At 42.9% G+C, this 12,969-nt stretch overlaps 1 protein-coding gene across 1 annotated transcript in view; it reads left to right on the forward strand.

Annotated features, from left to right (window-relative positions):
• Positions 1 to 5,078: 5,078 nt before the first annotated feature.
• The window catches only part of LOC138957434 (uncharacterized), a gene marked incomplete at its 3' end in the record, with an annotated part of 11,219 nt that continues 3,328 nt past the window's right edge, over positions 5,079 to 12,969 (forward strand). The window contains exons 1-2 of the mRNA XM_070328561.1: positions 5,079 to 5,210; positions 12,867 to 12,969. The exon at positions 12,867 to 12,969 is cut by the window's right edge and continues 34 nt beyond it. Coding sequence (XP_070184662.1) covers positions 5,153 to 5,210; positions 12,867 to 12,969 — 161 coding nt within the window. The remainder of the gene's footprint in view (positions 5,211 to 12,866) is intronic.

Here is a 12,969-nt window from a genome sequence, read left to right on the forward strand (position 1 = left end):
CAGCATTGGGCCAATGTTGGGCCATGATTGCTCCGTTTTCGTAGGCTATCGGGGTCAAAGATACATATTGGTAAACTAGTAAAATACATGTTCAGCATCATCAGCAATACCACAAAAGGATTAAAACAAGAAATTCCTCCGATAGGAACTACACCCCCGTGAAAGGGAAATAACCTTCTCAGTTGGTGGCAGTGAGAATGGTTATTTCCCTTTGACCAACGGGGGTGTCCGTCTATACCAGGCCTTGTATAATTTTAATCCACCAATAACTCCCTAACCGTGTGTTTGACTGGTCCCAATTTTTGTAAGGACCGTCTCAGGAATGTATAGAACCTGTTCACCAAGTTTGGTGACGATCGGTCCGTTCATTCTTGAGATCTACTTGCGAACACAAACACATCGAGTGAAACCTATACACACCCCTATACCGGGGGTGTAAAAATCCTATTAGCTGTATGTCAGCGGCACAATGCAACCAGAACCAGCGTTTATGTGGAGTGATCGGGTGCTGGTCACTACCGCGAGCGTCACTACCGCGAGTACCACTACCGCGTCTCACACTAAAGTTGTGTTTCCGTACCCGCGATAGCGTTTTTCCAGCGGTGCGACGAAAATCAAGCACATAGAAAATGACTAGGAGTGTTTCCACACGCGCGACGCGTTAGCGGCGCGACAAGCGGCAAGCGACGCGATTTTTTTGAAAGGGTCCTGGAGCGATTTTTTCGCGTTGTCGCGCGGCAACGCGGGAGTTTACAGATTTTACCGCATGTTTAAAACGCAAGTACGGAAACACGTCACGCGTTTGCGCGCGTTTTCTTTTGTCGCTGCCGCTGTCGCGGGTACGGAAACAAAACTTACCGCGAGTACGACACTACCGCGAGTACGACACTACCGCGAGTATAACACTACCGCGTGTCACACTACCGCGAGTATAACATTACCGCGTGTCATTTTATGACTTCCATGGCTGAAGGCAAAGGTTGAAATGTTTCCTTGAAATATAAACAAAAAGGCCTGGTCTGTTCTCTGAACACTAATTCAATCTTTGTCATGCTAACCAAGAACTCAAAACGATCAGAACACACTATCAGAATACATATAGAATGGGTTGCTTCCAATCAAAGCCGTTAGAACACAAACTCACAAGAAGTAAGTTTGCATGCGTTCTCTCTACGGTTATGGTACTCGCGGTTGTGGTACGCGCGGTAGTGTGACACGCGGCAGTGTTATACTCGCGGTAGTGTCGTACTCGCGGTAGTGTGACACGCGGTAGTGTTACACGCGGTAGTGTCGTACTCGCGGTAGTGTGACACGCGGCAGTGTTATACTCGCGGTAGTGTCGCATAACCGGAGTGATCTGGAAAGGTGTCAATCTCTCTCTCTCTCTCTCTCTCTCTCTCTCTCTCTCTCTCTCTCTCTCTCTCTCTCTCTCTCACACATACACACACACACACACACACACACACACACACACACACACACATACTGATGTCATCTGACTTACTTGGTATCACAAAAGGTGCTGCCTTGCCGGTTTTTGCTGAAAAATAACTCCGAGACAATTAGATTCAATGAATACAATGATACAAGTAACCGGCAAGTCATAAATCCAAGAAGGTGTGGGGACCGACACAAAATAGGCTGGTTGTGGGGTCCGTCACAGAGAAATTAGGTCGAAAGTGGGGTCCGACACAGAAAGTGGGGACCGACACAATGAATTATGGGAACCGTCACGCCTACGTCACAAAAGTGTGTGGGGACCGAACACAGCCAATTTCACTGACTACTTTTGTTGTTTTTATTATTACGGCTGTTTGGATGGCCCTACAATCTTGAAACTTGGGCTGTCTGCTACAGACATGTTGAACTTTTTGCTGGACCAACGACAGTTCCAAGCAGGCATTTTTTGGTAGGATATTTCTTGCCGATGCTACGAATTATGCAGTTTTGCAGTAAAGTGGAAGGCATTCTACCTAATAACGGCTAAAATATCAAAAACCTTCAATCCAACAGCACCTAGGCATGTAGTGTAAACACTCACAGATCTAACAAGACCATTCTCAGAGAGCAACATTGCGTAATACTACCATAAATGGATGTTTTGTCCGCGAATTTTGGCGTGTGGGAACCGAGTGGGAACCGAACACAAAGGGTCAGGGCACCGAACACAAAGCGTAGGGGAACCGTCACAGTGTCACCGGTGTGTTCATATCCAGAGCTGGATTCCAAGTGTAAAGGCGAACGACAAGAAGAAGAATACATTTGATAATTATCTAAAGCTGCATTGACAAACAAACAAACCGGCACGGTTGGCCTAGTGGTAAGGCGTCCGCTTCGTGATCGGGAGGTCGTGGGTTCGAACCCCGGCCGGGTCATACCTAAGACTTTAAAATTGGCAATCTAGTGGCTGCTCCGCCTGGCGTCTGGCATTATGGGGTTAGTGCTAGGACGGGTTGGTCCGGTGTCAGAATAATGTGACTGGGTGAGACATGAAGCCTGTGCTGCGACTTCTGTCTTGTGTGTGGCGCACGTTATATGTCAAAGCAGCACCGCCCTGATATGGCCCTTCGTGGTCGGCTGGGCGTTAAGCAAACAAACAAACAAACAAACAAACCAAAAAGTAAAAAAAAAAAATTAAAAAAAAGGACTAACACACAAACAGCAGAGTCATGCAGAGACACGAATCCTAAATCAACCCTCAAAACAGACAGACAGGCCAACCTAACAAACAGCAGACAGGCAGGCTGGTAGACAGACAGACTGACATGCAGACAGACATGAAGGCAGGCAGCCAGACAGGCCAATAATTTTAGAGAAAGACATATATATATATATATACACACACGATGAATACCCGCTTCGCCGGGTACCGGCTTCGCCGGGATGATCGCGAGACGGAGTATGAATACCCGGCTTCGCCGGGAAGAAGTAGAGCCGGGTGAGTTGCCGGGTGAGTTGCGCACCGTACGCCGGCTTCGCCGGGTACCCGCGATTGACGCCACACGAAGGAAGGGAGATAAACGCGCAAAACACTGGAGAAGAGATAAGGAAGAGTTACTGGGAATGGATGTACAGAAAAACCAGAAAAACCAAAATCGCTTCAGCGCTGCGCGCTGAGAGCACGTGTTGAAAATTTTCATCGACCAGATTGTGTCCGGGGTCTACCTGAATATGCCCACCAAATTTGAAGCAGATCCATCGAGAACTTTGGCCGTGCATCGTGAACACACAGACAGACACACACACACAAGCCGTATATAGATATAGAAACCGACAAGCACACAGAAACCAACAGAAGCAGACAAAACAAAACAAAACAAAACAAAACGAAAAACATCCCTTTACAATGCTAAAAACTAATGACAGACAGACAGACAATTCAAGAAAAAGAAACATAGGAAACAAAAAGAAAAAAAACCAAACAAACAAAACAAGCAAACAACAACAACAGAGAAACACGTACACCAGCAACATCGACCAAAGAAATTAACACACAGACAAATCAATCTAACGAAAAGACGGACAGAACAAATTATTTCCCGGACAAACAATTTTAGAAAAAAAACACACCTGTTGCCTGACGATGTTTCATATATACACGACCCCCAAGTCACGGTGAAGGTTAACACAGTTAAAAGCAAACTAAAGGGTGTTAGAACTGACACAGAAATAAATGATACAGTGAGACCTATGCTGTCAGACTTCATATTAAGGCCAAAAAAAGAGGTCTGTTTACGGTAACATAGGCCAAAAAATAGGGTCGGTAGGTCGGGATTTTTTTTTTCTTCCCCAAAAAACCATATTTTTACGTTATTTTTTTTTTCCCCCAAATGCCAAAAAGTCCAGGGTCGCGCGAAAAAAATAGGGTCGGTCGGGTTACCGTAAACAGACTATTTTGTTTTGTTTGCCTAACATCTCACAAAATGAGTTCCCATAATAGAGGGATTACACAAATAGAGGGTAGATGTAAGAGTTTTGTGAATAGAAAATGTTGGGAAATAAGGTCGTAAAACAGAGGGGGTCTCATAACGGAGGGGGTCTCCAAACGGAGGGGGTCTCCAAACGGAGGTTTTTCTGTGTGTTAAACGTGCTGAAAACATGTGTTTGGATAGACAGACGGAAAAACAGAAGGCAAGGAAGCCCGTCACGAAATTTGACGATATCCTAACACTTCAACATTTCCTTCTCGTCTTTACTTCTCCATCTCTCCTTCTTTCTATTGTTTTCTTCTTCTTTCTTTCTTGTTGTCCTTCTTTGTGTCTTTGTGTCTTTGTGTCTTTCGTTCTGTCTTTCTTTCTTTCTTTCTTTCTTTCTTTCATACTTTATACAGACAAGCGCGCTTTCCTGCTGAGCGCAATACGCTACCGCGCAATTCTTGCTTGTCTATTTCACTGCGTTTTGCACGTGCGAGGTGAGCGATTTCCTTCTCGAGGCGATTGTCGAAACTGTATTGTCTTGATGAAAATGCAGTGCGTTCAGTTTCATTCTGTTAGTTGGACAGCTTGACTAAATGTAGTAATTTCGCCTTACGCGACTTGTTATTCTCTTCTTTCCTCTCTTCTCTCTGTCCGCCCCTGTTTTTCCGAGACTCTCCCTCCGTAAATGTGTGTGTGTGTGTGTGTCTGTGTGTGTGTGTGTGTGTGTGTGTGTGTGTGTGTGTGTGTGTGTGTGCGTGTGTGTGTGTGTGTGTGTGTGTGTGCGTGTGTGTGTGTGTGTGTGTGTGTGTGTGTGTGTGTGTGTGTGCGTGTGTGTGTGTGTGTGTGTGTGTATGTGTGTGTGTGTGTGTGTGTGCGTGTGTGTGTGTGTGTGTGTGTTTTTGTGTGTGTGTGTGTCTGACTGAAAGTCGGCTCTTGCACTGCTGTCACCTTTACCCCCTTCCCGCCTTCCTCGCACCCCCTTCTTGCGAGCAGAGAAAGTTGAAACCGTCGTTTGAAAAGTGTGCCATGTCACAGATCTTGTTGAACTCAACTATGTTGCCAGTTATTGTTGCAACAGATGTCGCAACATTTGTGACCTACAACCGTTATTTTGCTTTTAATGTGCCTATAAATAATCTAGCAAGACGATACGCCGGCATTCGGGCTCTCCGTGGAGGAACGAAGAAGAAGAAGAAAAAGAAAGTATCCTCCTCCACTCGGATGATTCTCTGACAATGGCGTCAGCTCGTTTCCGGATGATCGGCGTTGTGCTGTTTGTGGTGGCGTTAAGCGGTGAGTATCACAGTGGGCATGTGCACCACATAATATTATACCTTTATCACAAACCTTTACTAAGAAAGGATGTACGTGTAAACATGAATTGTACCGGAGTTGATCATTTGTTAATGAATATATTTGAGCACCCTATCCGTGTCTAATTGAATTTATTCTTATTCCTCTTACATTTTTGGGGATTTCATGTGCATGCAGGCTGCTTCAACGCATGTTTGTTTGGCCTTGTCTTTCTTTCGTTGTTTTGCTGTCTCATAAATTCCCTTGTAGGCCTAATATTCAGTCCAATAATATACATGTACCCGAATTATTTGCTTTTCTCGGGCTATTCTTCGGAGCTTTGTACAATTTTGTGAAATGCATTTCTAGTCCTTTAAATTATTATTACGTGTATGAAATGACAACTAGAATGTATTCTCTTCACTTTTTTCGGTAATACTTCAGTTAGATAATGATACAAACTTTCAACAACAAAACAAAGAACATATTTTTGTGTTCTTAAAATCCATGTCACAACTTTTGGGTTTCCATATGACAAATGTGATGTACTTTGAAACCATTGTATTTTACTGAATGTAGACGAACAAAATGTACAAGAATATATGTATTCTTTCTCTGTAGGCCAAGAATAAAAATGGAACCAGTATTTATTAATGAAATCATCTCTGGGGAATATAACCCTTTCCATATTTGAATTTTTCAATGGTAATTTTTGTTAAGAAATACAATAATTTACGAAATATGTCTGATAACTCAAATGTTCCCTAAAATAACCAAACAAAACACAATTTTCATTTAAATTGTAAAAATAAAATTTCTCATAACAAAATCTGTGCTTTACTCTCCATTCATCTCCTGGTGGCAATAGAACAAAAAAAGAATGCTAAAGGGTGATCAGTTGATTATAAACCTCAAACCTGCATTTGTTGGGTACATACTAAACTGAGCAAAACAAAATTGCACCCATTTTGTACCCCAACTAAAACATTCATTGCCGTGTCATTTCATTAAAATATGCCATTAAAGGCCCTTCACTTGGCAATCTAGGACACTCTTCGGATCAAAGATTACCGTTATAGGTATCACGTGACCGCCGCCGAGGTAAGGGTACCCCAAAATTCAATCTGACAAAAACGTCAGGTGTCCATTAAAATAATCGGCGTCTTACCGTACCACTAGCTGGGCCACTGCGCCCGTCACTCATCGGTATGAGACACACATTGGACTGGATGGCCGAGTGGTAACGCACTTGTGCTCGGAAGCGAGAGGTTGCGAGTTCGACCCTGGGTCAGGGCGTTAGCAATTTTCTCCCCCCTTTCCTAACCTAGGTGGTGGGTTCAAGTGCTAGTCTTTCGGATGAGACGAAAAACCGAGGTCCCTTCGTGTACACTACATTGGGGTGTGCACGTTAAAGATCCCACGATTGACAAAAGGGTCTTTCCTGGCAAAATTGTATAGGCATAGATAAAAATGTCCACCAAAATACCCGTGTGACTTGGAATAATAGGCCGTGAAAAGTAGGATATGCGCCGAAATGGCTGCGATCTGCTGGCCGATGTGAATGCGTGATGTATTGTGTAAAAAAATTCCATCTCACACGGCATAAATAAATCCCTGCGCCTTGAATATGTGCGCGATATAAATTGCTTAAAAAAATTATAAAAAAAAAAAAAATCCCTGCGCTTAGAACTGTACCCACGGAATACGCGCGATATAAGCCTCATATTGATTGATTGATTGATTGATTGACACATCATTCAAATCATTTTTATTCAAAATGTGCTGAACATTCGCATCAATCTTTTCAACTTTTTTATAATTTACAATACAAAGCTAATTATTCAAAACACGATTAAAATTACTACGAATTATATTCTCACCTTTGTACATTTCCAAGACATTCATTCACTTGTGCAGAGAATTACATTTTTGAAAAATAAATAGTAAAACAAATCTTCACCAAATTAATGAAAATCAACGTGTTCAACTGTAAATATATCATTCCTTCTGTTTGAAACACTAATTCTACTTCATCATCAAAGCTCTTTTTAAGAGGAAAATTTGTGTTCCCAATGTTTTGACATGAAACTGACGAATGAAATTTTCATCTCTCTCCCACCTATTTTTCACGTTGTCATTTGTATATGATTCATGCAAGCATCTCAATTCTATCATCAAATAAAGATATGATTTTATTTCATCTCTCCAACCCATCTTTCACGTTGTCATTTACATATGATTCATGCAAGCATCTCAATTCTATCTTCAAATAAAGATTTTTTTTAATTTTTGGTTGCGCAATCCTCTCGCATCATACTGAAACACTATAGATAAAAGTGATTCATAAACTCGCAAAAGCCGTATCATAGTCCCATTTAATTCCTTCCTCAAAACCATCATTCTATAGCACTGTAAATTAGTCAACCGTCAGACGTGCCAAAATTGTTACCATGGTGTGAATTGTAAACTTGGTAGAAAAAGTATAGCAACAACTTTCAAACCCAAATTAAAGCATTAATCCCCGTGTCATTTCATTAAAACTTTATATGCCAAATACGGCTGTTCACTGAACCTTCAGGATCATCTTTTGGATTAAATATTTCTTGTACAGGGATCACGTGACCGCCGCTCAAGTTAGTAAGGGTACCCTCAAAATCCGGAAGATCTTGACTAGCTCTGCCCCTAAAACGTGTGATCTTGACCCGATCCCAACCCCCTTGCTCTTTGAGTGTCTAGATGTGGTGCTCCCCACCATTACAAAGATTGTGAATGACTCCCTCGCTTCTGGATCTTTCCCGGATATCCACAAAACCGCTCTTGTTACCCCACTGTTGAAGAAATCTACACTGGACCACAATGAGTTGAAAAACTTTCGGCCTGTCAGTAACCTGTCTTTCGTTTCTAAAATAATAGAAAAGGTAGTTCTGTCTCAGCTTTCTGCTCACCTCACATCCAACAATCTGTTCAACCCTCTGCAGTCTGCATATCGGTCTGGGCACAGTACGGAAACAGCTTTAGTGAAAATTGTAAATGACCTCTTACTCGCTTTAGACAAAGGAAAAGTTGCCATCCTGACGCTGCTCGACTTGTCGGCAGCGTTCGATACCATTGATCATGGTCTCCTCATCAGCCGTTTAGAACACGTTTTTGGCGTTAGTGATTCTGTCCTTTTCTGGTTCTCCTCCTACTTGTCCAACCGTACCCAGACCGTCTCCATAAACAATAGCACCTCTGATCCTGCTCTGCTACGCTACGGCGTGCCTCAGGGTTCGGTCCTAGGGCCGGTATTGTTTGTGTTATACACCACACCCCTCGCTGACATCATGGCCTCACACTCAGTTCTCCATCATTCTTATGCAGATGATACGCAACTTCAGAAGTCTGCTGATCTCAAGAGTTTCGACACTCTGATGCACTCAATGCAAGAATGCATCCTGGACGTTAAATCCTGGATGACATTTAACAAGCTAAAATTAAATGATGAGAAAACGGAAGTCATGGCTGCCTCCTCTCCACGCATGTCTACCTCCATCCAGCTCCCAGAGTCCATCACAATAGGCAATGCAGTTGTCCCCTTCTCGGTTTCAGTGAAGAACTTGGGTGTCACACTAGACTCCCACCTAACTATGAACGCACAGGTACAAAACATCACTCGTGCCGTCAACTTTGAACTCCGCCGTATTGGCTCGATACGCCATTACCTTTCTGAAGAAGCAGCTCTGACTCTAGTCTCTGCATTCATTCTTTCCAGACTGGACTATTGTAATGCACTGCTGTATGGCTGCCCCCAGTACCTCCTAAACAGGTTACAGAAATTGCAGAACAATGCTGCACGCCTGGTCCTCAGAGTCCGCAAGTCCGAACACATTTCCCCTCATCTCCAAGCACTGCACTGGCTTCCAATAGAGTCACGCATCAAGTATAAAATCGCATGCCTATCCTATGGTGCACTCACACAGACAGGACCCGCATACCTCACAGACATGACTCAGACATACACACCGGGCAGGACACTCCGCTCCTCAGCAGACACCTCTATCCTTTCCACTCCGAGAGTCAACACTAAATCTTTTGGTGAGCGCTCTTTTTCTGTTTCTGCTCCTCTCGTCTGGAACTCTCTCCCTGTCACTCTTCGTCATTCTGCCTCCTCTGGCTCTTTCCGCACAGGCCTGAAAACGCATCTTTTTTCACTTGCATACACATGATACCCCCCCCCCCCCCCCCCTGCGTGCATGGAGTGTTTTGAATTTGTATGTATATATATGGCTTTTTCTCATTCCGTTGCTTTGTCATGTTTTTTCTTTTGAGTTTTGAGTATTGTTTGCATGGAGTTCGGTATTAATTTTGCTTGTATGGTTTTGCTTGTATGACTTTGTTTTGTCTTTACCCTGTTTGCTTGGTCTTGCGTGCTTGGAGTGTGTTAAGCTTTTGTGTTTGCTTGCATGGAGTATGCTGAGTATGCTATGTTATGTAGATTGTGGGTCTTGTTCATTGTGTATGGTTTTATTATTAGTTATGTTAATTCTAGTTATTGTAAAGCGCATTGAGCATATACATGATTATGCGCTATAGCAAATGTCCATTATTATTATTATTATTATTAAAGTTATTGAGACATCCCAGTGCACTAAGGGATTTATAGAGCAAATCGAGAAAATTCATTATTGAACGAAGCGCATAGCGCTGAGTTCAATAATTATTTTCGAGATTTGCTCTATAAATCCCTTAGTGCACTGGGATTGTTTCAATAACGATATTGTCAGTACCGCCAGAGAAAAAAGAAGATTCAAAACGCACATTTTGCAACGCGTATTTGGATAGGCGTAACTGTGTGGTCAGGTTTGTGTCACTGGATCTACTTTTGTGTGGGCTGTCTCAAGTGTGTCGTGCTTTCGTCACACGCAAACTCTTGTTTTAATTTCTGTTGGTAAATTCCAGTGTAGCGTTAAGCTAAAAAGTGATGATCTTTCATAGAGACCTCATTTAAACTCGGAGAAAGGACTGTGCTCTTGGTTTCGAAACCTGCATCGAGCTTCGACAGATTGACTGTGCAGAGTTTTGCCCCTTGCCACGGTCGACGGAAAGCACACTGGTTTCCAAAATAAATGTGGCATGTTTCTCGTGGGTATCTTCACTCATCGGGGAGTCTGGTACTACATATGAACGGTAAGAATGCCCTGAACCCTACACGTATTATATTCCCATCGTTTTTTCGTTCACATTTGCCCAACATGTTAATTTGCTGAGCGGGGTTTATGTCGTCTGCTAGGACAATCAAACCACTGCATGCAGTCTGCACTGCCACTGAGTCTGCACGCACGAGGCACGCTGGTAATAAGTCTTATATATGGTAAGAACGTTCTGAACCCTACACGTTTTCGATTACGATTGTTCTTGCCTTGAAATAATAATTCGGAAACCATTCATTTATTGAACTGATGCAGTCGTATTTCAGTGTAGTCAGTGCGGCTACGTATGACAGAGTCGATCGAGTCAGTCTTCCAAACTGGTCTAGCTGGTACGTTATCGGAATAACACTTGTGTTTTCTGCTAGCGGGTGGGAATTTTATATTAACTCATCATTTGGTAATGTGGATGATAAGCTACATGCCACTAACACGGCATATGAGAAGAATCTATGCAAGTCGGCGAGAATTAGATGAAACACAGCGGCTTCTATTTTTTAGATCAGTGGCAGCCGCACTGTGGCACAGGCACATGCAATCTGTCAGAAAAAAAACCCCACTTCTGCTTTAATTGAGAAGCAGGGAATTTATGGTCATTTGGTATTGTGGAGAATATAAGCTACATGTCAGTAATTAATTCTGATAATGAGAGCACAGTCTTGCTTAGGCAAAGGGCGTAAGAATACGCTCTGTGGAAAAGTTAGCGCACTCCAAGAGTGCGCTAACAGTTTTAGCGCATCGCCATTAGCCAATCAACTGGTTCACATCAGTCATGTGACACCAGTACTTACTGACAATTATTATTATTATTATTATTAAAATCGACCAGACTAAAACGGATGGGCCGAATGAAAAATCGGAAAAAAATCACAATAGGCAACACTTTTCAACTTTGACATACGAAAAGAAAGTCAAACCAATTATCTACCCTGAACAGATTGTTTTGTTTTGCTACCTTGCGTATTTCGCGTGCTATGCTATTCCTACTGATGCAGGTGCCGATCGCAAGAGCGGTCAAAAATGGGCCTTTTTGCGTCTTTTTTTGGGGGGTATCATCACACAAAAGGCTGCACTTGATGGATTGCTTTGAAACTTTTAGAATATTTTACCAACGTACTAGAGATACTTCGTCAACAATTATGGATTGTTACAGGTATTTGTTAAAATGTAATGCAATTTTTCGAAAGAAGTTTTTTTAATCTCGTCATAGGATTGTTTACTTGGGTCCAAAACCTTCATGACTTTGCATGTTATTAGAAAAATGATTGATACACACACTGCGAAAACTTTATGTGCGTATAGGCACTGACGCAAATTTGCTAGGCCTGTAAACACGTCTGGTGCCTCAGCGATGCCCAGCCAAGCGTGACCGTAGCATGTTTTAAGAGGCACGCAGCGATGACAGCTGTCATCAGGGCCGGACTAGGCTAAGAGAAGGGGGGTTGCCAGTGGTGGTCCAGGGGGATGTTCCCCTGGCGGGGTCAAGGGGCAGAGCCCCTTGTGGGGGTCAGGGGGCGAAGTCCCCTGAAGCTGATGGGTAGGTCATATTCTGAGATAGGAAAATGGTCGCTCCTTGCATGAAACGGCATAAAATAAACAATAATAAAAAATGTTTTAAATAAGTGAGGTACATGTTTAGGCTAGGGGGGGGGTTGCGCAACCCCCATAAACCCCCCCCCCCCCCCCCGGTAGTCCGGCCCTGGTCATCGCGAAACAGCGTGAACGTTCAATTTTTTCTCATGTGTTTGCATGACTAGAAAATTAACGCCAGCGGCTACACGCAAATGAACCTTGGACAAAATCTGTATCAATTATTCATCTGTAAATATGCAAAGTCATGAATTTGTTTGACACAAGTGAACAATCCTATGACGAGTTTAACAACATTTTCAGAAACATTGCGTAAAATCTGGATAAACAACCGTAACGATCCAAACTTTCGCATGAAGTATCTCTAGTATGTTGGTAACATATTCTAAAAGTTTCAAAGAAATCCACAAAGTCATTGCTAAAATATAGCGCTTTTGTGTGATGATACCCCTAAAAAAAGACGTAAAACATCCCGTTTTTGACCGCTCTTGCGATCGGCACCTGCATCAGTAGGAATAGCATTGCACGCGAAATACGCAAGGTAGCAAACCAAAACAATCTGTTCATGGTAGATAATTGGTTTGACTTTCTTCTCGTATGTCAAAGTTGCAAAGTTTTGCCTATTGTGATTTTTTGTCGATTTTTCATTCGGCTCTTTCGTTTTAGTCTGGTCGATTTTGAGGGTACCCTTACTTGAGCGGCGGTCACGTGATCCCTGTAAAAGAAATATTTAATGCAAAAGGTGTTCCTGAAGGTTAAGTGAACGGCTATAACTGACATGACATGACACGGGAATGCTTTAATTTGTGTTTGAAATTTGTTGCAATCATTTTTTGGCCAAGTTTATTTGGAGTAATTGAGACGCCTTATCACTGTACAGCGCTGGAGGCGTATCAGTGGGACGGAGGCCCTGCAGACAAGGCGAAGATCACGGCATGTCTAGGAGGCAGCGCGTCCTTCCCTTGGTCCATCTTGACGGGAAG

The sequence above is a fragment of the Littorina saxatilis genome, unplaced genomic scaffold, assembly GCF_037325665.1.
Source record: "Littorina saxatilis isolate snail1 unplaced genomic scaffold, US_GU_Lsax_2.0 scaffold_818, whole genome shotgun sequence".
In the NCBI taxonomy this organism is placed as follows: domain Eukaryota; kingdom Metazoa; phylum Mollusca; class Gastropoda; order Littorinimorpha; family Littorinidae; genus Littorina; species Littorina saxatilis.